The 27,628-nt window shown below is 49.3% G+C and overlaps 1 protein-coding gene across 7 annotated transcripts; it reads right to left on the bottom strand.

Annotated features, from left to right (window-relative positions):
- Window positions 1-566: 566 nt before the first annotated feature.
- On the bottom strand, window positions 567-27,628 carry DRD2 (dopamine receptor D2). 7 transcript variants are annotated; one of them, XM_039564962.1, is made up of 8 exons: window positions 27,519-27,628; window positions 10,532-10,835; window positions 8,245-8,354; window positions 7,661-7,797; window positions 6,947-7,137; window positions 5,792-5,878; window positions 4,820-5,159; window positions 567-4,304 (listed from the first exon to the last, which is right to left on the bottom strand). In XM_039564962.1, the coding sequence occupies exons 2-8, from the start codon at window positions 10,802-10,804 to the stop codon at window positions 4,111-4,113; spliced, it is 1,332 nt and encodes a 443-aa protein (XP_039420896.1). In that variant the 5' UTR covers window positions 10,805-10,835; window positions 27,519-27,628; the 3' UTR covers window positions 567-4,110. The 7 variants fall into 7 exon arrangements, with proteins under 7 accessions (XP_039420896.1, XP_010402102.1, XP_039420895.1 ...); XM_010403800.3 differs by lacking the exon at window positions 27,519-27,628 and adding an exon at window positions 26,427-27,503; XM_039564961.1 differs by lacking the exon at window positions 27,519-27,628 and adding an exon at window positions 26,599-27,503.

The raw sequence follows: 27,628 nt of genomic DNA, 5'->3' as shown, positions 1-27,628 counted from the left end.
AAGGATTTTCTTTTTATTATTATTTTTTCTTCTTCTTTTATATAAAGAAAATAATCTTCATTTAAAAAGTGCTGATGAAGCCTGGCTGAGTGCCCACCTGCAGAAACACCAAACACCTGAGTGTGTAGCTTGAGGAAACAGTGCAGCATAAATAGAAATACTCCTAAATGAAACAATGAAGTTCTCCAGCATGAATTCAGCCAGGCACCTCTGCCTTCCACCCCTTCCTCCTGCAACCCTCCCCAGCCCACTTCTGTCTGGGAGAGGAGAGAAATTTCAGACCATTTCCTTTCTGTCTGTGCCTTTCTGCACCTCTCCCTTCCCTTGTCTGATTCTTGTGGCTCCAGGCAAGACAAACAGCAGAATTCTCAAGGACAGACTGAGATAAGGGGGGAAAAGGGAGAACAGTCTGAGAAGCAAATCAGAAAAAAGCCAGATCTCATGTGAAGGCAGATTTTCCTGTGTGTGTTTGAACTCTGCAGCAGAGCCGTGGCTCCCTGGGGCCTGAGCCCTCAGAGCCAAGCACCAGCACTGGTGTAAAACAGAACAAAACAACCAGATCAACATCAGGGTGGCTTGTGCAAGTCTCTATTTAATTACAGTGCTGCATGAAGACATTGGTTGGTGCCACATGTACCTGTGATGGGCATTTTATACATTCCTGACTCCCTGCGGAGTCGTGTTTGCACTGGGGATTTTCACCACAAGAGGTAGTGGCTTTATTTTTCCTGTTTTCCTTTTTTTATTATTATTATTTCAGCAGGATTGGATAAGCTGGTTAGACCTACTGGAGTGAATTTACTCTTCAGCCAGGAAGATAAACAGTTCTGTGGAGTGGGAGCAAGCAGGCAAGCAGCAAATACAGTGCAGGCAGAATTCACTGGCTTTTAATTCAAACCTGTTTGGGGGTGCAGAGAGCCCCACCCAGGGCTGCAGCAAGCTGGGAATCACAGGGAGGGAAAGCAGAAACAGGAAGACTCAATAAGCAGAACTAAAGCTTCAATTATAAATAATGAATCACAAAAGAGGGGCTAGAGCAAGGCTCTGAAGTTCTTGAGGAACAAAGAAATGAAATCTTCTCGTTAAGGTGTTTTTAGAAAACAGCTCTGAACCCTTCCCACCACCAGCACGTCCTGCCAGCAGAAGTCTTTGGGGAAGCAGAGGGTTTTTTTTTTCCGAGTGGAAGGAACAGTGAGGTCTGGATTTGCCAGGCTCAGACCTGTGGGCGAGAGGCCTCCGAGTCCTCAGGGGTGCAGCTGACTCGTGATGGGTTCTGAGGAGCTCCTACAAACAGGTTCCATCCCAGCCACTGGTTCTCGTTGTGTCAGCACAGACTGTCCTTGCTCTTGGCCTTGCTTTATTCCTTGGAAAGCCAGAGGTGAGGATGAGTTTTGGTGCTGTCTCCAAAAGGGTTCTGCAGGCTCAGTTCAGGGTGCAAAGTGCTTTATTTGTTGTCTGGAAGTGCAGGAGTTTTATGGGGAAGGAAACCCTGCTGCAGAGATGGCCAGAGCTAGCATTGCCACCTTCCCAAGGGCACTGGGGATATTCACATTCCCACACTTTAGCCTGGAGTGTTAGGAAGGAGCAGCTTAAAATGTCCTGGGGATGAACGATGGGCTGCAGGTAATTCCTCACAGCGAACACTGAAGCTCTGGGAAATGATACCTGGGGATTTTTGGCCCAAACTGGCAGCACATGAAGGACATGGGCCCTTTTCCAGCAGCTTTTTTTCCTCCATGACATTTTTTGGAAGTTTTTCAGGTAGTGGTTCAGGTGGGTTGAGCTGTAAGGTTCTGCTTCTAAATTCAGAAGAAAAAATTTGGGAGCAAGGTACACAGCACTGGAGATGAGGATTCTCCTTGGGTTAACACTGGACAAAAGTGAAATTACAGCCCCAAGTTAAGATATTATTCACATTCCACTTATCCTGAGGGCTCACACCAGGTTTTAGTACAGGCCAAACATCACCCGTGGCAACTTCCAAATGCCTTAAAGCTTTTTTGTCTATATATGAAATATTTACTATTTTGGTTCAGCTCCCACCTGTTAATTCCCTAAGTCAAATGGATCTTTCTGCTTGTCAATAAGTTGGAAAATGGACCAGTAGCTTGTTGCTATCTTTCTGCCCAAAACCCTCCTGACTTTGCATCATTCTGTAAATATTGGGGTAGGAGTCCAAGTTGATTCCCATCTCTGAGTGAATTCGTTTGGTTAAAGCTGGGGGGAAAAGGAACAGCTCATGTGTGCCTGAGATCTCTCAAGTTGGTGATCCCAATTTGGATGTTTTTAGCTATGAAGAGCCAGGTTCAAATGTTACACAAGGCTGTGCGCTGACTATCAGATCCCCCGGATACCAGCCCATTCTAGGAATGCCAGGTTTAGAACAGAAACCTGTGGATTAAGGTGGGACTGCTGCTTCAATTTTAGAAAACAGCTGAGATTACGTGTTAGAGCTGCTTGGCATAATCTCTTCCTGAATCAGAGCTGGAACACATCCTAGCAGCACAGGACAGTGCTGTTAGCAATACAGGAAATCCAGGGAATTGAAGGAAACCCTGGCAGATCTTCAACCTCATCTGAAGCAGAAACTGAGTGGATATTCCACAAACTGCATAGAGAAAAAAGGGATTCTATTGCTCTCCCAATTGTGTTTTTACTCCTTTAGAAAACAGCAGGAAACTGCACCCTGGGAGCCTGCCCCTGCTTATGGCTATTGCAACCCTCTGCTGCTCCACATCCTGCAGGAATTTCTAGCCAGACCTATTTCCACATGGTTTTATTCACCTTGCTGTGTTTTATTTACAGAGATATTGCAAAATATCGTGTGAACTGAGTACACGTAGCAAGCACAGCGTGGGTTTGGCAGTGCCAGATTCAGCATGGTGAAATGAGGCTCTAATGGGGTTTCAATTCTTAGAATCCATGGAAAAATAGATAGCAGAGAGTAAAGGATGCTGGAAACATCCAGACCTTTCCAGAGTCCAGCTTGGACCCAGGAGCTGGCCCAGGTAGGGGCTTTCTTGGGTTTTTATTCTGGCTTTTTCCAAAATGCACAGTTTTATCTCCTTGACTGTTGATTTAAATTAGGCACAATGTTATTCTGCACTCTCTGTGGAGAGACAGAGGCAAAGCAGACCCGAGGTGCTCCTTGGGGTCCCTGACTTAGGTGAGAAGAACCAGCCCTGACCTGGCTGGCGTGCTCAGGGTGCCCCTGGGGCTGCGGGGGCCTCCCTGGCACAGTGTCCTCGTGTCTGTACATTCACCACGCTGCCACCCCTCCCCGGAGCGTCACCCCTGGGCAGAGCCTGGAGATGAGATGCTGGTGGGCAGAAATCGCTGATGAGAGATGAGGGGGTCCTGTTGGATGTACACCATGCAAGACAAGGTTCTGCTCCTTGAGTTTCTCTCTCCATCTCTTTTTTATTTTTTGGCTTGGGCTCCAAAATCCATCCTATTCCTATTTACACCGATGCAGTGGTTTGGCGTGAGATTGATGCCCCCTTCTCCCTTCCACCCTTGGCTTGTAGGCCCACGCTGCTGCAGGGCTTGGGTCTGTGGGTGGCAGAACCTTCTCGACCCACTTGGGGACCTCTGAAAGTTTTTGGGTTGGTTTTTGTTTAATTTCTGAAGGCTTCAGCAGTTAAACACCGGGTGAGCCAGCTCGAGGTGAAGGCAAAGCTATTGCACGGAGCTTCCACAGGCCCTGTCTGGCCCCTGCTGCCAAGAGGGAAGGGTGGCCTTGTCTTTGGTGAGAGTTGTGCCGATGACCCAGCGCTACCTCCTCGCGGCCCCGTGGCCACTCTGTGTCCAGTGCACTCCAGGCCGGGTGGCCACGGGCGAGAACCGAGCAAGAACGCCTCAATTTTTGCACTTCCACTTCCAACACAGCGTGAGGGTGGCTCTGAAAAGCGCCCTTGGGACTGGTCCAGAGGTCACCCAGCGGGGTGAGAGACCCTCCCACCTCGCTCCATCCCCACAAGGTGCTTGGGCACTGAGTGGTGCCCAACTCAAGAGCTCCAGCCCCCTCCCAGGCTGCCCTGCTGTGCGTGAATGGCGTCGCTTCCTCTTCCCCCTCCGTTCCTAAAAAAATGCGGATGCTGTTTGTGACTTTTAGCAGTGGAGGATCTTCATGAAAGCCTTGCGGAACTCGATGTTGAAGGTGGTGTAGATAATCGGGTTGACAGCGCTGTTGACGTAGCCGAGCCACGTGAAGGCGCTGTACATGGCCGGCGGGATGTTGCAGTCGCAGTGCATGTTCAGGATGTGAGTGATGAAGAAGGGGAGCCAGCAGATGATGAAAACACCTGGGGGGAAAAGGAGAGAGGAGGATTTTGATTGCTGAAAGCTGGGCAGATTCTCGGGCTGTGAGAACAGTAAGGTTCTGTTTGGCAGAAGGGGAATATGTTTCCCAGAGGAATTTTGGTGTGTGTGTGCTCAGTGCCCTGGTCTGTGTTCTGCCCAGGTACTAAAGAGCTCCTCTGCTCTGTAAGGCGCCCAGACACAGCAGAAACTCTGCCCTTCAGAGGTGCCAGCATTGCTGAGCTCTGCTGCCTTTTGTTCCAGAAAGCCCACGAGCTTTTCTCCCATTTTGGGAGCCCAGATGCCCCCGAGAGGGGCGGCTTTGGGCACCTTTAGTGCAGCACTGCCAGCGGTGCGTGGCTGGAGAGGAGGGACCCCTCCCACGGGCAGCCCCTTGCCTGCCTGTTCTCTAATGTATTGGGTGAAATGAATTCTGGGGGGGGCTGGAAAACCAGCCTGCACTGGACACGGGCACTGGGATTTCTGCAGGGCCCCCAGGGCAGCCAGGGCACGCTCTCACCGAGCACGATGGCCAGCATCTGGGTGGCTTTCTTCTCCTTCTGCTGGGACAGTTTCCTCCTGATCACGGCCTTGAGCAAGTTCCTCGTCTTGCCGTTGGGCAGGGAGTGGATCTCGAAGACCTTGGCTGTGTGGTGGGATTCTTTGGCATGGCCATTCTTCTCCACCTTCCCAGGGCTGTTCAGGGGTGCCTGCAGGGTAGAGTTGTTGCCCCGATTAGAAGCAACTGGCACAATCAACTGGTGGTTACTTGGTGCTGTGGGTTTGAGGGCCGTTTTCTCAGGGGGACTGGTACTGGACACCATCTCCATTTCCATCTCTTCTATGTGACTCTCTGCCTCCTGGACAAGAATCAAATGTCCACAACATAATGACAGGTAAATACACAGAGAGGAGCAACGAACATTCCTTACAGAGTGAAGCTGGATGATGTTGGAGAGCAGTCAATCCCTCTTCTCCCTCCCTGCATGGCGCCTGGAGAAAGGGCTCTGGTGTGTTTACGGATATTTTGGGCAGATGGGATTGACAGAACTGCACTGGAGGATTCTCCTTTTTGGCACAAAGAGGCTCAGAAGTGGGGGAGACGCTGTCTCCACTCTCCACAGATTTTATTCAGCTTTTCGGAATGCAAATGAATAAAAATGGAATCAACTAGCAAAACCCAACAAAGCCAATGCAGTCCAAGATTTAAATTACAGAGAGGAGAAGGAAATCAAAGGCACAAAAATGTTCAAATGCCATGGCTTTTAGAGCTGATCTTTAGGTGAGCTTAATCTGGCTTTTTGAGCTCCGTGAGTTTAAACCCCCTGCTTCACTCCAAGGAATGGGAAGGCTATTTAAATTTTGAGATTGAATGGTAACCTTTGCTCTTAAGTTTATTTTTCTCCCACCCTACATAAATTAACCTTGTGTCCTGAGGGAGAAGGGGAAGGCTGAAGGCTCTGGAAAGCTCCCACTTCTCTTTAACACTCACCACTTTGCGCTTATTAACTTGGAAGCTCCCATTGGACTTCACAATAACTGTGCAGAGCTTGACGTCTTCTGGATGAGTGCATTTGTCCTAAGGGGCAAGCACCAGCTCAGAGGTTACACAGGCAGAGAGGGATTGGGAAGGGAAGCTGGTAAGGGGAGGCACGTGGGAATACAAAGGAATTAATCAGGAATTCATCGGTGTGGCTGAGGGGCTGAGCAGGATGGAAAACTGCTGTGAGAAGGAGCAGTGATGGAGGCTGCTACCCCCTGTGCTCTTCACCAGAAGAAGGAGGCCACGAAGCTCTGCTGGTGTTTGCGTGTCCCTGTCTCGCTGCCCCCTTTCCAGCGGCCCTGAGGCAGCAGAGTTTGGAGCTGGAGTCTCTGGGACTGCACATCCCCCCGGCTGTGCTGCGTGTGCTGCCAGAGCAGTGTTTTGACAAGTGGTTTCACACCCAGCCCGCCCAGCTGGGCTCCCTCACACACAGCTCCCGCTGGCAGAGGCTGCTTCCCTGCAGAACTGTCCTTCCCAGGGAGGAGCTTGGCACCCCAGCTGTGCCAAGCATTGCCACCGAGCTTTGGGAGACCTTAGAAAGCTGGAGAGGGGCTTGGAGTGGTAGGGCATGGGGGAATGGACTTAAGCTGAAGGAGGGTGGGTTTAGACTGGATATTAGGGAGAAATTCCTCCCTGCGAGAGTGGTGAGGCCCTGGCACAGGTTGCCCAGGGAAGCTGTGGCTGCCCCTGGATCCCTGGAAGTGTCCAAGAGCAGGTTGGATGGGGCTTGGAGCAACCTGGGATAGAGGAAGGTGTCCCTGCCCGTGGTCTTTAAGGGTCCTTCTGACCCAAACCGTTCCTTGATTCTGTGATTCTGCAGGCCTGACTCAGACAATGGTGCAGCCTCTGTTCTTGGGTACCCAGCCCAAGGAAATGCTCTGGGTTCATGCAGAAGCTCCTGGTGCAGATCTGCTGCTGGAACACCCCCTGAGATCCAGAAAGGCCTGAGGAGCACCAGCCAGCAAGCTGAGAACCCAGAGCGTGCAACTGGGACCCCAAACTGACCACAGCATCCACCTTTGCGAGCCGGTGCTCTGCCTAGTCCAGGCAGGGTCGTTTGGGGCAGGAGGAGGAGGGAGGGGGAGGATGGAGAGTGCTGGGTACCTTCAGGGGGGCCTGCGTGTCCGAGTCCAGCACGTGGCTGCTGCGCTTGGTGCTGACGCGCTTCCTGCGCCGCCGCAGCACGATGTAGATCTGCACATAGACCAGCAGGGTGACGATGAAGGGCACGTAGAAGGACACGATGGAGGAGTACACCACGAAGGCAGGGTTGGCAATGATGCACTCCTTCTCGTCTGGAAGACAAAACCTTTCAGGATTGTTGTCCCCGCTGAGGGGACCGCCACGCCAGCTCCCCTCAGGCTGTAGGGAGGCACATCACCCCAAAAGCCCCTGGCTACTGCTTGCCTTGCAGCTAAAGGCTGCTGATCCCATGCTGTACCCAACCCAGTCTTCCCAGGAAACTGCTGGCTGAACCGCCCGTCCTTTTCTCTCCTGCCTCAGGGAAGGTTTTGTCCCAAGGGTTTCCTTTTCATGTGCTTTAAAAGGAGAAGGATTTTGAGTTTGTAGTGGACAAATGCTCAGGTAACACAGATTGGTGTTGTGTGAACTTCTGCATCACCTCACTTCTGATGAATCTGAGACCTGCTCTGGAACAGCAAGAGATGAAACAGACCCAGAATGAGCCTGCAAATAGTAAGGGATGACAGTGGGAGAGAACACTTCACGTACACCTCAAACCTGATCCCACATTTATTCCTGGCTACCTGGGGACCCAGGGAGATGCCAGGAGCCAGCTGCAGGTGGCACGGCCCTCACCTGTGTTGTTGAGGCCGAAGAGGAGCGGGCAGGAGATGGCAAAGGAGAGCACCCAGACCACGGCGATCATGACGGTGACCCTGCGCTTGGAGCTGTAGCGGGTGTTGTAGAGCATGGGCATGGCCACGGCCGTGTACCTGCAGGGGACACACACCTCCTGCTGTCACCCTGCCAGGGCTGGCATTGCACCCAGCTCCTGGCCCAGCACAGGAGTGTGAGGCAAGGAGGTTTCACATGTCCCAGGGTGGCTGCAGCCACACCAGGAGGTGTGAGGCTGGGTCAGCTCAGCGTGGAGTTTTTCTTCCACCGCTTCCCACTAAGGCCTGCTGCACCATCCCAGAATACAAACAGAAGGACCAAGCTCATGGGAACATAGAGACGATCCCATCTGCATTCCCAGGACCAGCGTTTCCTCACCTCCTGACAAAATCCCTGCTCAGAGCTCATCGAGATCCTTTAAGTTGCTCTTCAAAAAACTCCCACCGTTTTCAAGCCTCCGAGCCCCAGGTGAAATGAGACCGCACAGAGGTGGCTGGGACTTGCTGCCCTGGGTTTGGCACAGCCTGGTGGCACAGAGCCCTCACCTGTCGATGCTGATGGCACAGAGGTTGAGGATGCTGGCAGTGCACATCATGACGTCCAGGGTGACAAAGATATCACAGTGGATGCGACTGAAGCGCCACTCCCCGACCACCTGCGAAGAGAGAACGGGGCCAGTGAGCAGCTCCCTGGGGCTGGGCTGCTGAGAGGGCACAAAAGGAGAGCTTGGCACCAAGATGGAGAGGCTGGTGGGTGGTTGGGGTTGTGCTGGTTCAAAGGCAGAGCTCTGCCCCTTCCAAACCATTCCCCCCAGGGCCGGTGTGATCCCATCCTGCCTAATTCCACCCTGCTGCTCTCTGCGGATTTGGGCAGCCCAAACAGCAAACCTGGGCTCACATTCCAGTGACATCAGGGAGCACAAGGCTCCTCCAACGCAGAAGGGAAGATGAAGGAGCTTAAACAGCTCTCTGAAGTATTTCAAAGCAGAATGAGGCAGGAAATACATTCATTTCAGTTCCCAAACACCTCTAATTGTACTTACAGCTTTTTCCTAGACAAATTTTCCAATTACACCCAGCAAAGGTCAGCAGCAGATGAGCAGGAGCTTCCCATCATTTCTTAGTTTAAAAAATCCGGGTAGGCATTCCTCACCTTTATATTTTTTTTTTTCTGGTGAACAAGATGAGTTTAATTCAGAGTGAAAAGCCTTTAACGCCCCACACGATGTGCTAAAGACAAAGAACTAATGATAACACTTCCAGGCACCAGTAGCCTTTTCTCTCTTCACTTCTCTTGCTGTTGAAGCTGAACTTTGCCAATTAAGTTTAATAGCAATTATTCGGACTGCTGTGTTTGACATGTGATGAAAAAAAGTATATTTCCCTCTAACAAAAATAGAGCCCTACTGCATTTGAAAATAGAATGAATAAGATATCTATTCTTCAGTTATTTCTGCTCTGATATACATAACCATAGGCAGCATAAAGAAGGAAGAATGACTGCATTGAAGCCTGAGTGACAGATGAATACTAGGTGATTAAAAAAGCACTTAAGACACAGTTACATCAGGAACTTTGAGGAGAATTTGCCCAAAGGCAAAGGTTTCCAGCCAGATCTAAACCTCTGCAAAACCTGAGGGCATGGTTTGGGAGAAGCTGGGAACTGCCGTTCTTTCTCTTGGTGTTCCCATTTATGTAGGAGAAACCTCCAAAATTTGGAGGTAAAAGATCTGTTTGCACCAAGGCTGGGGGGGTTTTAAGTCTTTCACTTTGATTTTAGTTTTTGCCTAAGCTTGTGACACAAAACCTGGAGAAAATTGTCCAGCTGGTAGATCAAGGCAGCTGTGGCTCCTGACCGCCTGGACACGTGAATCCCAAAAGGGGAGAGAATTTTGCCTCATTTGTGGTTTATTCTTCTGCCTTAAAACTAAAAGGGTCTGAGAGATTCTTCTGGCCGGACGTGAGGGAGCAGGATCTTCTCCCAATGGGTTGTGGTAAAAAAGGAACAGAGCAGAAGGACATAAAAAGCCCCTGCCCTCCCACCAGCCTGCAGCCGTGTCAATGAGCTTCAGCAGAGGCACGAGGCTTTAGGTTCTCTGGGTGCCATGAAAACAATCATTAACTCGAGTGATAATTAGCATTGTGCTCTCTCGGCAGCCCTGTCACGTCAGTGGGTTTGTTTTGCTTTGCATCAGGGGCTCATTGATTATGGCTCCTTCCCCTCCTCTCCTCTCCTGTTATCATTCCCTCTCCGAAATGAGTGCCTGGAAATTAACTGTAAACTCGGGGCAGTTCTGTGCTGAAGGCAGAGGTGTGAAAAGTGATTTTCTCTCCTTTATTGTGACATAAAAGCTGTGGATTCCCATCCTGCTTCCACAATTGCCTTCCTGCAGCCCTTCACAAACAGGGCCTTGATTGCTGGGTTCAGTGATCCTTGTGGGTCCCTTCCAGTCACACAAATGTGATGTGGTTTCAGTGTGGTACCCATGGCGTGGTTTTGAACACAAAATTGGGGTCCTTTCCCTCCTGACCCCGTATTTCTGGTGCAATTGGGCTGTCATTTAGTCCTCTGAGCAGCAGTGGGGTTTCAAGCCACCTGCTCTCACATCCATCTGGAAAAAAAAGGCAATTTTGGGAACGAAAACGCTCCAGTTTCAGGAATGGAAAAATGCAATTTCAGGAATGAAGAACCCTGCACTTCAGGGAATGAAAAAACCTGTATTTAGGGAATGAAAAACACTTCTGGGGAAATTCAGGAGGCCTTGCAGGAGCTGATTTCCAGGCTGCTAAACCCTCCTCATCCTTACTTAACCCAGGAATTCCAAACCCTTACCTCCAGGTAGACCACCCAGGGCATGACCAGCGTGGCCACCAGCAGGTCTGCCACGGCCAGGCTGACGATCAGGTAGTTGGTGGTGGTCTGCAGGGCTCTCTCCCTGGACACTGCCATGCACACCAGGACGTTGCCAAAGACGATGACGAAGATGAGGAGGGTGAGCAGCACGGCGTAGTAGTTGTAGTGCGGCTTCTGCGCCGCGTCCGACGCGTTCAGGGCCCGGCTCCAGTTCCTGTCCCCGTCGTACCACGAGAGGTTGAGGGGATCCATGGGGGTCCAAGTGCCAGGTGCCAGCTCCACCCTGGTGCAGAGGTGTTGGAGAGGCCGTTGGAGGTCAGCATGGAAAATAAAAATGGAACAATCAGGCTTGTGCTGCCTCGATCGTGGGATCCCCTGGAGCCTGTTCTCCCTGCCCTGGGTGAAATGTTTGGCTGGAAATGGGATGCAGAACTGATCCAGGCAGGGATTCGAGAAGCTGGTTTTTATTTCCAGCTCACCCCCAGATTTCTGTGTCAGTTATTCTGTGTTAAAGTTGGGTCAGGCAAAGTACCTGGGGTTTTTGTGCCCTGACATTCCCTGCTCCGTTAGGTGTGCACAGCTCAGGGCAGAAGTGCCATGACCCACTTTGTTTATTTTCTGTGTGCTTCATGGGGCTTTGGGCTGTATTCCTTTTATTTTTTTTCTTTTCCTTATTTTTTTTCCTCCAGCAGTGAAATAAATAAATTTTAAAGCCCAAGACCTGAATAGTGACAATAATGGAACCTGACAGCAGCAGCTTCGCAGTCAGCGCTGGGCTGCCTCTGCCATTGCCCCAGTGAGGTCACAGAGTGAAGGGGAACATGGTGGGGACAGCACTGGTGCCACCCCACAGCCCTCAGCAGCTCCTGGCACTGGGAAGATGGTTTTCCTGGTTTTCCTTGGAAAACTGTGTCACCACAGCAACACCCCACCATTCCATGGCCCATGGCCACGTGCTGTGCACTCCTACAGAGGCAATGTGAGAAATCGTGGGATTTCTGTGGAAATCCCTAAACCTGCGGAGGGTTTGGTGTTTGTTTTATCCACTGCATGTGGCTTTTGGACCTTTTCTGTCTCTCTGTGCTGTCACAATATACTAAAGAAATTCTGCTGCTGGGACAGAAGTTTGTGTGTCATTAACTTGAAATTCAGACAACAAGAAGCTCCTCTGTGCTGAGGGAGGTGAACAAACAAAGCTAAAGGAGGATGTGGAGTGTGAGGGGAGTTCTGGGTGTTGCTGTTTTGGGGCCCCTCTCTGGTGCCAGGATATGAAAAATAAATTCCACGTTTGCAGTGAGACTTGCAGGATATTTGGCCACCAGGAAAGGCTTTTCCTGGCTGTGTGGGGAGGACATTTCAGCTCTTGGTCAGGTGGGTTCTCTGCAGAACTGCCAGGGCAGGGCTGTAATGATGGATATTCCCACACCACATCTGTGTCCCACTGAGAGAAGGGATTTCCACAAAGGAGAAGCAATTTGGGATCAAATTTGAGAATCCCCTCAGTTTATAAATCATTCCTCACCTTTCCATAACCCAGCCAGTGGTGCAGGTAGAGCTGGAAACGCCAACACCTGACTGGGAGCCCCTGAGCCTTTCATAGAGGCCTCAAGTTGTGCCAGGGGAGGTTTACATTGGATATTAGGAAAAACAAATCCATGGACAGGGTGGATGTGGCACCTGGGGACCTGCTTCAGTGCTGCTGCTGCTGGGCTGACTGGGCTTTTCCCACCTAAACAATTCCGTGTTTCTGTGGCCTCATTCCCTGCTCAGCACTTCCTAGGAGCAAATATTCCATGTTTCCCAAGCTGCATCTCCACAAAGACCACAGTGACTGGGAAATCTGGCCGTGCTCTCAGACGCCCCAAACCAGGGCCACTTAATTTCCTTTAGCAAAAGACAAAGTGACTTTGATTTATTAAACCATGTAAGTGATCAAAATAGCAAAACATTTGCAAATATCAAATTCACCTGGGAACAATGGTTTCTTTATGTTTCACTGAGCTTTTGTGTGCTTTTCTCATTCAGAGAACAATTTGGATAATAATCCTTGGAAATTTGTTGCATATGGGTCCTTAATAGCTGATAATTCAAAAAGTGTCTGTCTGACAGTGCTATCAGCAGCACTTGATAGCTCTACAAATGTCTTCTTAGGAGCTGTCAAAGTGTCAGAAATTAATTAAATGTTAGCTTCTGTGACTCAGAGTGAAGGGGAAAAAATCAATGCTAAATACAGCAACAATTTTTTCTCTTCTCCCGTTGCCCTTTCATAATGCAAAACTATCTCGAGGAGGCAGAACCATGCAGAAAATGCAGGGTGGGACAAAAAACCAAAAAAACCCGCAGGGACATGGAGAAGTGTCTTTGAGGTGTAAAAGGGATGGAATGGTTTGGGATGGGCAGGATCAGCCCCTTGGGCGTGTTCTGGTTTTTTTCTGAGCTCTGACCTGCAGGAACAAAATCGGCTTCCCAAAGGAAAGGCCACAGACAGGGAGATGGGCACAGCAATTGCAGCCTTTTCCAGGCTGCTACAGCTCCGTGCTGGAGTTGGAGGAACCATTTATAGCTCGTCTCTCGTGTCCATTCATCAGGAATTTACTCAATGGTGGTTAGGGAGGGTGTAAAAATCCCTGGATAATCAAAATTTCCTTCCATTTCCTTCTATATCTTCCACAAGGTTGTTTTTTTTTCTTTAAATAGAACTATTTTCACAGTAATAATTTTTGTCTTTATATGCATCATGAGGAAAGTTAAAAGCTCACGGTTGAACGCTGTACAAACGAAAAGATTGGGTGTTTCTGTTTTTAGAAAAAGAAGTTTTAATTTGGGAAAATGAAACAGAAGTTCCAAATATTTTGCATTAAATAGGGAGACTTAAACACCAAAACCTAGAAGTTAAAGCTGTGTGATCACACAATCAAAGGCTGTATCCAGTACACATCCTCGTGGTACAAACTACAATTACATGGACAACTTTGTTAGTTCCCAGCTTTGGAGAGTTTGAGTTTTCAATCCTAAAAACAACCTTCTTTTCTCCAGGCCCAGAACTGGCATCATTTGGAAGCATTTTGGTGGCCATTAAGGTGTTTTGTGAGTCTCTCAGCCCTGCTTTGAGGAGCACTTTGGATTTTAGTGCTGTTAGTTCCTCAGCAGAGAAGAAAGAAGCACTTAAAGAGCCGGCTGGAAAGGGGAGTGCTTTCCCACTTGTGCCTGTGCCCAGAAAGCTGCATTTTCCTGGGGAAAAGGGAGAGGGAAGGGATCATAAACACAGGGAAAAGGTGCAAATGGCACCTGGCTCTGACCTTCTGAGGTTCCTCTACAGAGGCAAAACAGAGTCTTGGTTTCAAAGGGAAAAAGAGTCCAAAGGAGAACAAATTCTCTTGTGAATTAACTGCTGCAAAGCCACTCTAATTCCCACCCAGAGTCCCCACAGATGTCCCGGGTGGCTGAGCTAATCCAGATATGGATTTGCCGCGTGGTCAAGGGCAGGACAGGGCTGCAAGGTTGCAGCCTCGTGTTTGATGGCAGCAGTGCAGCAGCAGCAGCAGCAGCATCCAGCGAGCATCCCTGCTGCTCATCCCCCTCACATCACCCTCCCTGAGGGGCCCTGCTCCACCAAACCTGACTGGGAAGCAGTCTTCTAGCAGCTGGAGGGAATCTGCTCTGTGGGAGAAGGCAGCCAGGAGGGAGGCTGGGAGTGCAGAGCCAGAGGTTTCCCTTCCTCTGCTGTCAGCTCCCCGTTCTTTTCCAGAGAGCAAACTGAAAAATGTTTGTTTGCCGTGCCAGTATTTCTCCTTGGCTCCTCGTGATGGATCATCTAATTACACTTGTGGCAAGCAAGCACGAGATCTCCCTGGCAAATGTGGGATGTTCACAACACAACAAAACCCTTCGTGTCCCTGGCAGGATCTGAAACCTTTTTTTCCTCAGAAAAAGGTGTAACTCTCCTTTTGGTTTTTACCCTCCTTGCAAACACTTCCAGGCATAAAATCCTGAGGAGTGTCAGCCACTGTCACTCGTGTCACTGCAGCATCTGCTTGGTAAAGATGTGGGGGCTGCCTGCCAAAACTTCAGGCAGCCTTTGCTTCTGCATGGAATTCCCTAAGGTTTTTTCTCAGACACGACACATTTAAGATGAATTCTGGAGTTCAGGCTGAGCTTTCAGGGACTAAGCTTTCCTCTGGACCCCAGACACAATTCTGGGGCCGAACTCAGTGTGCACCCAGCAGGGAAACACAGCAAAGCCCCCAGTGACAATACCCCCATGGGCGATGTTCCCCCAGCAGCCTCAGAACAGCCTCTGCCTGCTGTCCCCGAGGTATTTTGCCTGCAGATCTTGCCAGATTGATATTTCCTCCTAATTGCTGTTGCCCAGAGGTCCCACCAGGCTGCTGAGACTGCTCACAGACAGATCCTCTCCAAAGGCTTTTCACAGAAATCAATGTCTAAGTGGAATTTGTACAGTACAGTGCCTCCCTGAATATTGTCACTTTCCTCTGAAATTTTGGAGTCAATGGGCCATAGAAAAGCTGTCAAACTGACATCCTTTCTATCCTCAAGATGTTTGCTGGGCTCCACTGAGAATGCAACAAAGACATTCCAATCAAGGAAAAATTTTTTTTGGAGTAGGGAGGAGGTGGAAGAGAAAGGGAAGGGGAAAGTGTGTTTGAGGAGCTGCTTTGTCTCCCTGTTCAGGAGTTTTGTGGGGGAAAAAAAAGAAAAAGCAGCTTCTGGAATAGTTTAACTATTTTTTTTTTTTTTTTTTTTTTTTGCATGTAAGCCCAGAATTGCTGTGGATTCCTGGTCGTGGTTCCCTGGAGAGCAAGGACGGTGTGGAACAGCTGGCACTGAGGGAGAACCTTTTCCCATTTATTTCTGCTCAGGGGATGGTGTCTGCAGGCATTGAGGAGGAGGAGGAAAGGCCAGGAATGAGGCAAATATTGTAAATTCTGCCTTGACCTGAGAGCGCTGCTGACGCTGCTGAAAAACCCCATCCCCCTGCCCTGGGCTCCTGCAGGAGCAGCTGCCACAGAATTCACCCAGCAGAGTCCTGGTGGCTTTAAATAAAGGCGACTTCCCTGGGCACTGAGTTGTTCAGTGCAGAGCGGGGAGGTGACAGCCGGGACCGAGGGCCCTGGCACTGATTGCACCTGAGCGGTTCTGAGCAGGGGCTGTGGCTTGGGGAGGGCAGAGCTTTGCTTTCCACACTCCCCGTGCCCTCCCAGTGGTCTCCAGGAACCAGCACGTTGCACAGGGAGGAGGTTTGGCCACCTCTGCACCCACAGGGATGGAATTAGAGACAAAAATCCTGGCCAGGCTGGGGCTTTTAGGGGGCTGAATTCTAATTTCGACACTGCAACCTTCATATCGATCAAACCAACAATTCTAACATCGGGTCCTTCCAAAAGCCTCTTGAAAATCTTCCTCCTCTGCCTTTCTCCTGGCTCCCCTTCTCCAGATCCTTTGCTATCCAAGATATCAAAGGTATATTAATTACAGCTATTGCTCACTTCTGATTCAGAAACACTCCTGGCTTTGCATAATATCTAATTGGATCCTCTTGCTAGAAAGTGTTCACAGGTCCCCCCCGAGCACCTAATCCCAGTTTTCCTGCTGTTCAGCAAGCTCTGAGCAGGGGCTCTGTGGATAACAGCAACCCCCTGCCGCCGCGGCCTCCGAGTCACACACCCGAGCTGCTCTTGCTGATGCCACAATATTTTCTGTTCCCAGCACTTCCCTGCCCGATAATCGCATTGCTCAGAGCTCCCTGCAGAAATTCCAGGCTGTGATTCACCCCCTCCCGAGCAGCAGAGACCCTCAGCAGCCTCAGCTCCTCCTCTGGAATGCAGGGAGCGTTTCCCGGCTCTGGGAGGGGCTGGCAGGACAATCCCAGCGCTTTGTAACTCTAGAATTATGAGGCTGTGCCCTGGTTTTAAGGCAGATTTCTCGGTTCTCCATTTGTGGTGTTGCTCCTTCAGTCATCCCTCTTTCCCTGTGGAATTTTTGCCCGAGTTTGGATTTGCATTGCAGGAAGGAAAGGGAAGAAGTTTTTTCATAGAGTATTTGTCCTTCATCCCTGTGATGGACCAGAACCTTCCCCAGGACTGTGCTCCTGCACACATCAGGCTGGACCCTCAGGAGAAGGATGAATTTCTCTGGGAATTCACTGCCTGCTGCTTTCAGGCCCTCTGAAAATCTCATCCTTCCAGGTTACTTGGCAAGTCCTCGTGGAAGGGAAGAATTCAGTGATACCTTCCCTAGAGGGGGAGGAATACTCCTGCAACTTCCTTTAACCTGTCCTTCTGCTAATAAAAAGCAGATTCCATTTTAAAAGGAATCTCTAAAATTAAAGATTAAGGCCTTGTCTTTACTCAAGACTTGCAACCAAATATGGTTTTATCAGAAATTCTCCAGTTTGAACATTTTCTCCCTCCAACATGCTAAACAGTCAAACCCAGTAACTTCAGCTAGGAGAGGTTGTAGTGGATTTGTCTGTGCTGTTTGGTTGGGGTTTTTTTCATAAATAACCATTTTAGGAGCAGTTTGGGGTATAAATAGTTCCCTCCAGCAACAATCTCCTCCCAGAAAAGCCCAGCACTCCCCCTGCCCACCTGGAATTCGGGAGAGGTTTGACTCCTGCCTGGCAGGCTCCTGGAGCAGAGCCATGGGTTCCTCTTGCTCTTTAAGAATCTGTGGGTACAGGGCAAGCTTTGATCTCTGCAACATTTGGCAGATGGATTTTTCAAGCTGGAGCTGCTCCAGACACTGCCCACTTGAGCACTTCTCAGCTGGGTGGAGAGGATGGGCAGAAAAGGCTTTTTAAAAATCGTTTCTGACTCTGTGCTTTCAGCTTTGGACAGACAACCAGAAATATTGGGCACATCTTGATATTCAGTGGCTAAAGGGGAAGGATTTATTCCTTCCCTGTGCTCTCACATAGAGATGGTCTCTGTCAGAGACAGCTCTTCAGCCTGGAAGATATTGGTTCTTATTAAATATTGCATTACTATAGACCCAACATCCTGTTCTGTACAAAGCCCTTTTTTTCGCCTCATAATTCCTTTATCTGTATCCTAATGCCAAATCTCTTTGATGAGATCTGAGCCTCTGACTAATCTAATAAATTCCCAGCTCCATGAATGCTGGTGATCTATATTCCTGTAGAATCTGTGCTGTGTTTGAGATTGTCCATCAATGTCTGCAAATGACCCTTAATCAGTCACAGAGCCAATTGTATTATTTTTGAGGAATTGGAAAGGTTGAATCTCTTCACTTCACACCTCCCTTAGTTATGTACAGAAGTGGCTGAAATTTGAACAAAATATTTACTTCTAAGTGCTGGTTAAAATGTGGCAAATATTTAAGGAATTTTTTTCATTATTTGGTTTTGTCTGTCTAATGTTCACTTTTTGGCACTTGGCATTTGAAGTGTAAAACAGTTTAATTGCAGAAATAGACTGTGTTAATTCCTCAGCTGAATAAACCCTTTTTGCTTCCCCTCCTTCCCACGTTTATGCAGCACCTGGCACAGGGATACTTCAGCTCTTGAGTCCTTCAGCCACACTTTATTAAAAGTAAATAATAATAATTCAGATTGAAGCCATCAAATATTTGCCCTCCACTTATGTCACCAAGCACTCGTTGAACATCTGCTCTTTCCATTGCCACTCCTCCCCCTGAGCTTGTTTGCGAAAATGTTTGCCAAAAGCAGCGAGTTCCAGAGGAGGGTTCTTTTTTTCCCCCTTTCCCTTCCCCCCTTCTTTTCCTCAGATTTGTGGGAGTTTGCCCCAAACCATCCGTGACTAATATTTGCCACCGAGTCGCTGTTAGCAGCTTTGATGAGGACGTGTCAATCAGCACAGCGCTCACGTGGCTCCCGCTTGCTCCAAGTGCCACTTCCCTGCATTTAAAACTCCAAGAAAACGCTTAATGAATTATTGTCCTGTCCCTCGTGGCTCCAATCACAGAGGGAAGGCGAGGAGGCTTCAAGTATTCCTCGATAATACAGTGCTCCTCAAATTTCAAATCCTAATGATCTTTAATCATTTAATCCCTGGGCTAAATCAGCTCAGCTATTCAGCTCAAATCCTGACTTCCAGCACCCACCCCTGTCGTCTCTGCAGGCAAAAGGAGAGGAGAAAGAGGTACCTCTGGACTCGTCCTTTTCCAGCTGCTGCCCCAGAGTGGGCACTGAGCCATGCAGGAATCGTGCTGGATCAGCAGCTCTGGAAAGCAGCATCTGTTATCCTGGAAAGGACTTGGAGAGTCCTGCGGCTCCTGCTCTGCCCTGGGGCCACTCATGACAAGTGTTTGCCTGACCTTCCCGGTCTGACCTTCCTGAGTGGCTTCCAGATACACAGAACGGTTCGTTGCCTTTTATACCTGCAGTATTTAATTCCTCCCTGCTCTGTGTTTCCACCCTGACGCTGCTGCATCACCGTGTCCCCTCTCTGTTCTGCTTACCCCACCCATGCAGCCACAAGCTCTCGTTTGCTGTTTCTTGTTTTGCCACAAAAGCTCATGTTCTTGGAAGAATTATTGCTCCCAGGCATGCAGTTCTTCCCCATGGGATTTTTGCTGTGATTTCACATGGATTTGGCCCTCAGCTGCTGCAGCACAGGCAGCAAAAGTAGATTTCAAGTGGGAGAAAGAAAGAGCCACGTGCGACTCAAAGCTCCATTTTTTTGATGGATTTGAGGAATTTCTCTCGCTCTGTCCCAGCCCTGGGATCACTGCACACACTCAGCTGCTGCTCTCCTAAATTTTATTTGACTTTTACACAGTCAGCAAAATTTCCAGCCTGCTGGGAAGTGCGCACTCCATCCATTACGAACCCAATTCCTAAATCCGGCAATCGGGACAGTGAATTCCATATGATTTCCATTTCCCTTTAATCCACAAAGTCATTAGCAGGGCTCTGGAAAGCCATGAATATTTTCCACCTGCTTGGCAGGGAGCAGATTTTCTTTCAGATGAAGCATTACAAGGAGCTCTAATGTTTTTAATTAAGGTGCTGGGTACAAGTTATTGTGGAAGCCCAGGCAGGACTAAACCCAGGGCTGTTTAATTCATCAGCAATAAAAATCACAGTGCAGAGGACTAAAATCATGATCTGAAGACAGGTGCCCAACTTGCTGAAGGTGAAACAGGCACAGAAGCCCAAGAAAAGCCTCCTGCAGGCACTGGCCTTTGTCATCCTAAAATAAATATTCTCTTTTCCATGCTCAGGCACAGATCCCTTGCTCGAGCCTGTGGTTCTCTCCAGGAAAAAATCCCCAAAAAATCACTGATGTGATTTGCTCTGTAATCAGGGCTTGCTGTTGTTCCTGTGACTTTGATTTTTCCCTCACATCAGGAATCAGACCCACTCTTAGTGGTCACTGTGTTGTCCCACCTGATGCATCAAAGATGTCTTAGAATAATACCCTCATGGGAACCCTGAAAGCTGATGGACATGTGCAAGTTGTTGAACTCTCTCTTTAGTAATTGCTTTGCCTGGGGGTTTTTTCATTCTTTTTTCTAAAGTCTGTTTATTGTCTCTACAAACTCTGTCTCTTAAGGAAAATTTTGATGGTTGTGGTTCTGAGGCCTCCTGAATCATGAATTCAATGGTAAAAATTGAATTGCAAAGTGTAGCCCCAAAGAATCTTGACTTTATTAATATTATTATCCCTCGTTGTCATTTGCTGTCAGGGTTGTAATTTCCTAATTGATTCTTCCTTCACACTGAGCGGGAAAAAAACCAAAAATCCTGAGATAAATAAAAATAACACTTGGAAAGGATGACAAAGGCAAGTGCAGAGAACCAGACATCACATGCAGAAACATCCTCCCACAGAATGGATTCTCCTTTCCTTAGTAGAACATCTCTCGCAGGAGATGCAGGTTGGACTCGAGACAGGACGTTTGGGCTTTGCTGGTGGAACCAGGGAATGGTAAAGTGGCAGTGCCAGGAGTGATGCCTTGTCTGGGACATCGACCCCTGTCAGCAGCTCTGCACCCAGAGCCTTTGCAGCTGAACAGGGTGAGCTGGCAGAGAAATCACCGAATCTGTGTTGTGGGGGGAGGAAAGGAAGAGAAGTCGTGAGAAAAGCAGTTACTTTGTGCAGGTGCTGGTTTGCTTTGATTGCCAGCGGGAACAGTTTAGGCAGAGGAGTTTTCAGCCAGCCCCGGCTCTTTCAGCGCTCCAGAACCAACACTGGGGCATCAAAATAAGACATTTTTAAAAGTGCTGCCTCATCCCACCACAGGTGCTCTATGTTCACACATTCTGGGGCAACAAGGACGGTAAAATCTGCCCAATTTCCTCAGATCTTGCTCCAAAAATGTTTGTGCCACCCGAGCTCTCACTGTGCTGCAGCCACTGGGCTTCTCAGAGTCCTTATTCCTCCAAAAGCTTTTGCTGTAAAAAGCACAGGGGCGCAAGGGGCCAGGACAGGCCTGGGAAAGGCTTTTTGTGCCTGGAACACTCAGCCCTGAGCACCTCCCTGCTGTGCAAACTGCTGTGGCTTCGTTTGGGCTGAGCTTTGTACTCCTGGTCCATTCCCAGCCCTGAGCCTGCCCCAGCTCCAGGGAGCCCTGGCTCTGTTCCCTGGCCAGCAATTTAAATAATACTGACCCACTCCCAATGATCCGGGCTCGGGAAGAGCAGCAGGCAGGCCTCCAATGCCCAGCAGCCTTGAGCAGACAGGGAGGAAGCCCTGGAGTTATCCATGGATATAAATCCGTGGGGGTGGGAGCTGCGTGTGGCCAAATGGGCTGGAATTTACTCTCAGTCCTTGTCTCCAGTCTGGAAATAAATCCAGAGCCAGGGATCCCCCTGACCCAGCAGTTCCCTCAGTGCTATCCTTGGAAACACTAAATCCTGCTTTGTATCCAATTGCTAAATTTGAGGAGAAGACTCCTCTTTTAGTCTCATTTTCTAGAGAGGAAAGATAAGCAGAAACCTAAATTTTACAGGTACCTTATGTGCCACTTTAAAAAAAAAAAAAAGTGCTTAATAATAATGCTTTATAATAATGCTTTACAATAATAACTGTAATGCTTTAATAACCTCCTGTTATACAGCACAGGCCCCAGTCATGGACCACAACCTGCTTTACAAATGAAAATAAACCAATATGTAGGACTCTACCCACATGGACATTCTGATGTTGACTTTTTGACTTCCTAGTTAGTGAGAGAAAGAAAACCCTCTAATTCTTACAGTTTTGCCATCAAAGTGCAAATAAGGAGCTTTACACATGCCTGGACATGGTGGGCTGCAGTATTCCCGTAGTATTTATTATAATCACCATTTTAGTACTCACAAACACATTTTTAGAGCATCCATAACCTCATGGGGGTGATGAATGATTCACGTACTGGGACATGAGTGATTCTTCCTGTTCAACAATATGTATGTGAATGTGGTGGGGGGGGGGTGTTTCTATTTTTAAGGGTTTTTAAATTAGCAAGTTCTTTATAATTGTGGCTTTTCAAAGCTGGGTGACTAAAATTCACCTCCCAGATCTGTGTGGGGATGTCTCAAGGAGAGCAGGAGGCTGGAGGTGGCCTGTCCCCTCTCTGGGGTGGGTTCCAAGGATGGAGATAAGGCTGGAACTCAAAGGTGTTTAGAGAAAACAGGTGAAATGTTGGAAATCTAATTCCAGACTCCAGTAATCCCAGAGATAATCACATTTTTCTCAGCTGTCATGCAGATATGCAGAAGCTTGAAATAAGCAGATACAAAGGGGCTGGGGGTCAGAGAGTGCCTGTTGCAGAGAATCTCAATTTGCTGAAGCTCCAGTTTGCCTGAGATATCAAAATAGGACGGAGTTTAGACAAGTAATTCGCAAGGTGCCGTATTTTAGGTAATAGCTCCAAGTTCTCTGCTGGAGTGTGTCAGCTGCAGCATTCAGGGGAGCTGATTGAAAGACCTGAGCTGCTGGTGAAGGGTTCATTTCTCTCTCTGAAGCTGCAGATTGCAATGAGCACTCTCAATGGTGTTGATTTTGCTGATCCATCCCCAGCGCTGGCAGTTGGCAACCTGGGGCAGTGAGCAGAATCAAATATAGGTATTTATATGTGTATTGATCAGATAAATAGATGTGTATTTATCAGCCACTCAGAGTTTGCAGACCCTGGGACACCTCACACCGGAACAGCTAAGGCTATGGAGAAATTTGGGCTAAATGAGGGAGAAAGGAGCTACAAAGCCAAGAGAGTGCCCAGCACAGGCTGCAGAGGCTGTCTCTCCTTCAGGCTGCTCCGTGATTACCTTTCCCCAGGCAGCTCAGTGGGTTTATTTATCTCCCTGGGAAATGTGAAGTGTGGCCATCCCTGTGCTCAGGCAGCCCTGCAGGGCTCGGGGCTGTGCTCTATTAGCACAGCTTTTATTGCTCCTTGCAGTCTCTCCCTCTCCCCAGCGCTCCAGAACACATAAGGCTGCATTTACATTTTCTGAATGGACTAATCATGGCTCTCTGCTTTGATAAAGAAAGTGCAGCCTCCCACATAACCACATGGAAACCAACAGGGAAGAGTAAACCAGAAATAAACCCATTCTGGGGGGTTGAGAGAAAAATACCCACCAGGATAATTGGGAGGGATGTACAGAGAAGCAGCAACTGAACACATAGTCACATCTTCAAAAAAAAAAAAAAAAAAAGCTAAAAATACCCAGGTGAAGGACAGCGAGAGAAAACATGATTGAAGCGGAACAATTGGGAGAGGAGTTAATAGTTATTAGCAATCACTTCAGATTGAATATAGGTTGGTTTTGTAACAGCACAAGGGATGATGCATCTGACAGGACTTAAACAATTGCCTCCCCCTTCCCCGAAGGATCTCGCTGGCAGCACCCTGGCACTCACTGCTCAGTCTCCCTGCTCCTCAGGAGTTACTGAAAGTTTTTATTTGTAAAAGACAGCAAAGTCTGATCCCAGACAAAGCTTTCCAAACCTATATTCCGAGCCTTAATATATTTCAACATTCATCCCAATCTATTTTCTCCTGTGGCCTTTTGACCCTGGGAGGTCAAAGTTCCACCAGTCTGGGATCCTTTTATCCAACGTTGCCTTTGCCTGGGCAAGAGTGTAGAATGGAGCAATGTTTAGGATATGTCTGCAAACACTCCCCCATCACCCAGCTGTTTGCTGTGCCAGCCTGGTTTCTCTGCATTTATTAACAATCTGTGGACTTCTTTCCCTTGGAATTGCAATTCCCCAGGGCCCACAGCATTTGGGAATGCTTTGCATCCAGACATCCTGTGGCAGGAGGCTTTACAGCTCAGTGTGGACATGTTCCCCGTCCTGCATCTCCTGGCACTGGAATCTCAGCTCTGGGCATGTGGGAAATCCAGCTCTGATTCCCAGATTTCCTCCATGTTCATGAGGAATTTGTGCACAGAGGGTGAAATTGAAAACGAGTTATCCTGAAAGGATTGTGAGGGGCATGAGCCAAATCCATCCTGTTCATAACTGGAGAGCTACAAAACCTTGAAGATAAGTATTTTTCAAGGGGTTTTGTTGTTTCAGAGAATTTGTGTGTGGTATTTGTTACAGAATGACCCTTGTGGGTCCCTCCCAGCTCAGGATATTCCATGGTTCCATCAGCTTGATTTAGAACTCTGAAGCTGAAGTAAACAGAGGATGGGAGGGTGGAGATTTGCTGATTAGAGCAAAGGATGGGTTTGACGAGAAGAGCAGCCAGGGAATGGAACTCTTTGTGCCAGGCCTGTGCCACTGAGGGGGAGCAGCTCTGTCACGGGTGCTGCCTGCTCTGCGCTCCTCAGACCCTCAGCCTGGCTGCAGAGAGGGGTTTTTCTGCTCCAGCTGCATTTCCCAGCAGGTTTGTCCCTGGTGTTAACCCCTGCCCCCGGCCTGCAGCCTCTGCTGCTGGTGGTGCAGCCTGGAACAGCCGGGGCAGGGCGAGGGGGAACAATTCCAAGCATCCATGAAGTGCCATTAAGGCAGAGCTGAGTATCTCTGCCAGGCAGGTGTCTCGCTCTTGAGCGGGGCTGAGCAGATGAAGTGCAATCTGTGTCCTGCTGCCTGGCACGGGGGCACGGCGTGCACGGAGAGGGGTCACGCTGTGCCGCCCTCGTGACACCAGTGCAGGGACAAATCAATAAATCCCCTCAGCTGGGCAGGCTCAGCGGTGGAACCCGCTCAGCTCAGGGTGATTTGGGGTGTGGGAGCAGCGTCAGGGTGGGCGTGGGGGACACTGTGTGCTCACTGATCCCGTCTAAATCGTGCCCAAGCCTTTCCTGCGGAGTGAGAGTGACACAGGAGCAGAACGTCACAGGGAAGGAGCTTTTTGAGCCTGAGTACAACGTAAAATATACCCACACTGACTGGTGCCCTGCTTGTGAGGGGTCACAAGCTTCTCTCTAAAGCCTAACACTTGCACTCTTGCTTTTCCAGTGGACAGTGAACCTCTTTTCCGTGGAAGCTACGTGGAAATGTGGAAAGCACAGCAGATTTTACACAGTGGTTCATAAATCAGTGGACAGTTCTCTTACAAAAACACTCTTCAGAAGTAAGGAAGAAAGGTTGGAATGTAACAGAATTTCTGCAGTATGGAAAAGAAGTTAAGGAGGGGGGGATAAAAACAACAGCGCTCTTTACTTGACGGAGTCAGAAATATTGCCAAGAGGTTGGGTTTTTTTCTAGATTACTACAAGCAATTACTTCAAAGAGATAAAAAACCAGGGTCATGAGTTCTTAAGACCACTGTGTGTTTAAAGAACAATAATTCCATGAAACCCCGAACACATAGGAAACCCAACCCACGCTGTTTTACATGTGTAACCTATCTGACCAGCTCTATCATAACCCTGGGGCTGGTTATTTATAACACAACCCAAGCTGTTTTTCTTTTTAACTTGGAGCTTCACTTGAGGATCAGTGATTCATGCTCCACATGCTGGGGGCTCTGCAGCTCCATGTCTGGCATATGGGAAAGTCGGGATGAGAGAGAAACTTGAGAATTACCAAGTGGGGATGTGTTATCTTGCGTAGAAACAACCTCCAGACAACAATTTGGACCAAAAATACTCCAGCCCTGAGCAGGACCCAGCACCATCCTGGTGGCTCATTCCCTGCCCTAAAGCCACACTTTCCACTGGTTTCCAAAAGCTGGATGGAACTTAGAACTGGGAGGGCAATGGAAAAAGTATTAAGATTCAAACAGGAATGGTTGAGACAAAGGCGACTGTGAGCCTCACACAAAATGTGCTTGCAGCATTCAGAGAAGTATTTCGGAGAGGTTTCCTTCCAGGGGTTCTTCAGGAAAGGGTGACAGACCCCCTGTTCTCCGCTGGGGAAGATTGTTCTCCATCCAGACTGAGCATTACATTTGAAAGTCGTTTTGCCTTACCAGATGTAAAAATATGAATGTGGTAAGAGACAAAAAGAGTGTTTTCCCTCAAACAATTTGACTGAACAGTCTTGTTCCTTGGGGAACTGGAATGTACCTACATTACATCCTCTCTACACATCCTCCTCCTCCACTTCTCCCTGTCACTCTCGCTCTCCATTGTGTCTATGCAATGTTAAACATCAAAGTTCTAAAAATGAGCCCAGCTTCTTAGCAACTCCAGATGCCTCTTTAGCGTACAATAACAATTGTTTGTTGCTTTGCAGTGAGTGGTTTAGATGGAGAAATGAGACAGCCTGAATTTCAGTTTGAAAACCCGCTCTCACCTCTTCTCTTGCGGAAGGGAACAGCTTAATGGATCTTTTTGGTGTAACGACAAATATTTTCCTTTTTCTCCTGTCCTTATTTACATCTCTAGGCAGTGGTGATCACAGCAGCCACTGCTGTCTGTGTTTCCTCACCGGGATATTCACAACATTTGTATTTCTGGAAGAAAATCACGACACGAATCTCTTACCTTCAAGCCATATGAATCCCTCGAGCAGAGGTGTGAGTACTGTGTGCCAAATATATCCAAAACACCACAACTCTCCACCGTGGCTTTTCTCAAGCTCTCCCAGGCTTTCAGGCAGACTTTTTGGTATTCAGCATTCACGCACAAGCAGAGGAGCAAAAAGAAAGAAAATCACCTGCCTGACCCCTGCCAGCTGGGAGTGGTGCAGGTGGAACTTGCCGTGGTTAACCCCGGGCTGAGCCAGCGACCGCTGGAACTTCAGGAGCTCGGGAAGTGGCTCAGCATCCTGGGAAGAGGCGATCCCGGGGCCAGGCTCTCCCGCAGCAATTCGCTGTCCATTTCCTTCAGCACACCGCCGGCTGGCAAGGCAGCAGCTCCGTCTCCATTTCCCAGAGCCCAGGCTTGGCTAGCGGCTGAGCAGAGCCGCCCCTTCCTCCCACGGAGAGATCCCAACAACCTGTTTCCACTCCAGCTCCCTTCGCCGGCCGCGGGATGCGAATTCCCGCAGCGCTTCCCTCTCTGCCTCGCCCGCTGCTGCTGCTGCTGCTGCTGCTGCGGGGAGGGGAGGGGAGGGGAGGGGAGGGGGCGAAGTTTCCTCCCCCGAATCCCACGGACTCACCCCGGCGGGGATGGGCGGCTCCAGCCCCGGGGATGCGGGACCGGGACCGGCCCCGGCACCGGGACAGCGCCGGGCGGAGCGCGGGCCCGGGGCCGGGGGGCTGGCGGGGCTCAGCCGCTCCCACCGCAGCCCCGGAGAGAGGAGCGAGAAGGGTTCCCACCCCCAGGAACCCCTCGGGGGGGACCAGCCCTTCCCCGCGGGCTGCCCTGCCCCGCGCAGGCACTCCCAGGTGAGCGCCGGGGATGCTCGGCCGGGGATGCTCCTGGAGCGCTGGCACCCTCGGAGCTCCAAGGTTAGCGCTGTCCCCGCGTGTGCTCAGCTGCTGGCATGGCAGGGAAAGCATGGAGTGGCCGCCAGCACGGAGAGCAGGAATTTCCGTGTGAGGAAGCGGGCTGTAGGTGTTGTTCCCGCTGTTAACAGCTTGTAAACCTCCGGTGCAGCGGAACAGGGCACTGCCAAGGAGGGGCATCACTCACCTGCATCCTTCCCAGTCCCAGCACGTCCTGGGGATTTGCTAAAAACCCCGGCTGGAATTCTCAGCAGTGTTCCTTGTTTAAACACTCCCTGTGCTGGTAAAGAGATCTCT

This window comes from Corvus cornix, chromosome 24 (genome assembly GCF_000738735.6).
Source record: "Corvus cornix cornix isolate S_Up_H32 chromosome 24, ASM73873v5, whole genome shotgun sequence".
NCBI classification, from domain to species: Eukaryota; Metazoa; Chordata; class Aves; order Passeriformes; family Corvidae; genus Corvus; species Corvus cornix.
Note: the sequence above shows the minus strand (reverse complement) of the source record. Positions and strands in the feature narration are given on the sequence as shown.

What these genes read in the sequence shown, in the direction of transcription:
- DRD2 (XM_039564962.1), bottom strand. Translation starts at nt 10,804, where the DNA reads ATGGATCCCCTCAACCTCTCGTGGTACGACGGGGACAGGAACTGGAGC. An exon ending in CCTGGGTGGTCTACCTGGAG is followed by an intron (nt 8,355 to 10,531) that starts GTAAGGGTTTGG and finishes CTCTCTTCGCAG; the next exon opens with GTGGTCGGGGAGTGGCGCTT. An exon ending in TGTGCCATCAGCATCGACAG is followed by an intron (nt 7,798 to 8,244) that starts GTGAGGGCTCTG and finishes TGTCCCCTGCAG; the next exon opens with GTACACGGCCGTGGCCATGC.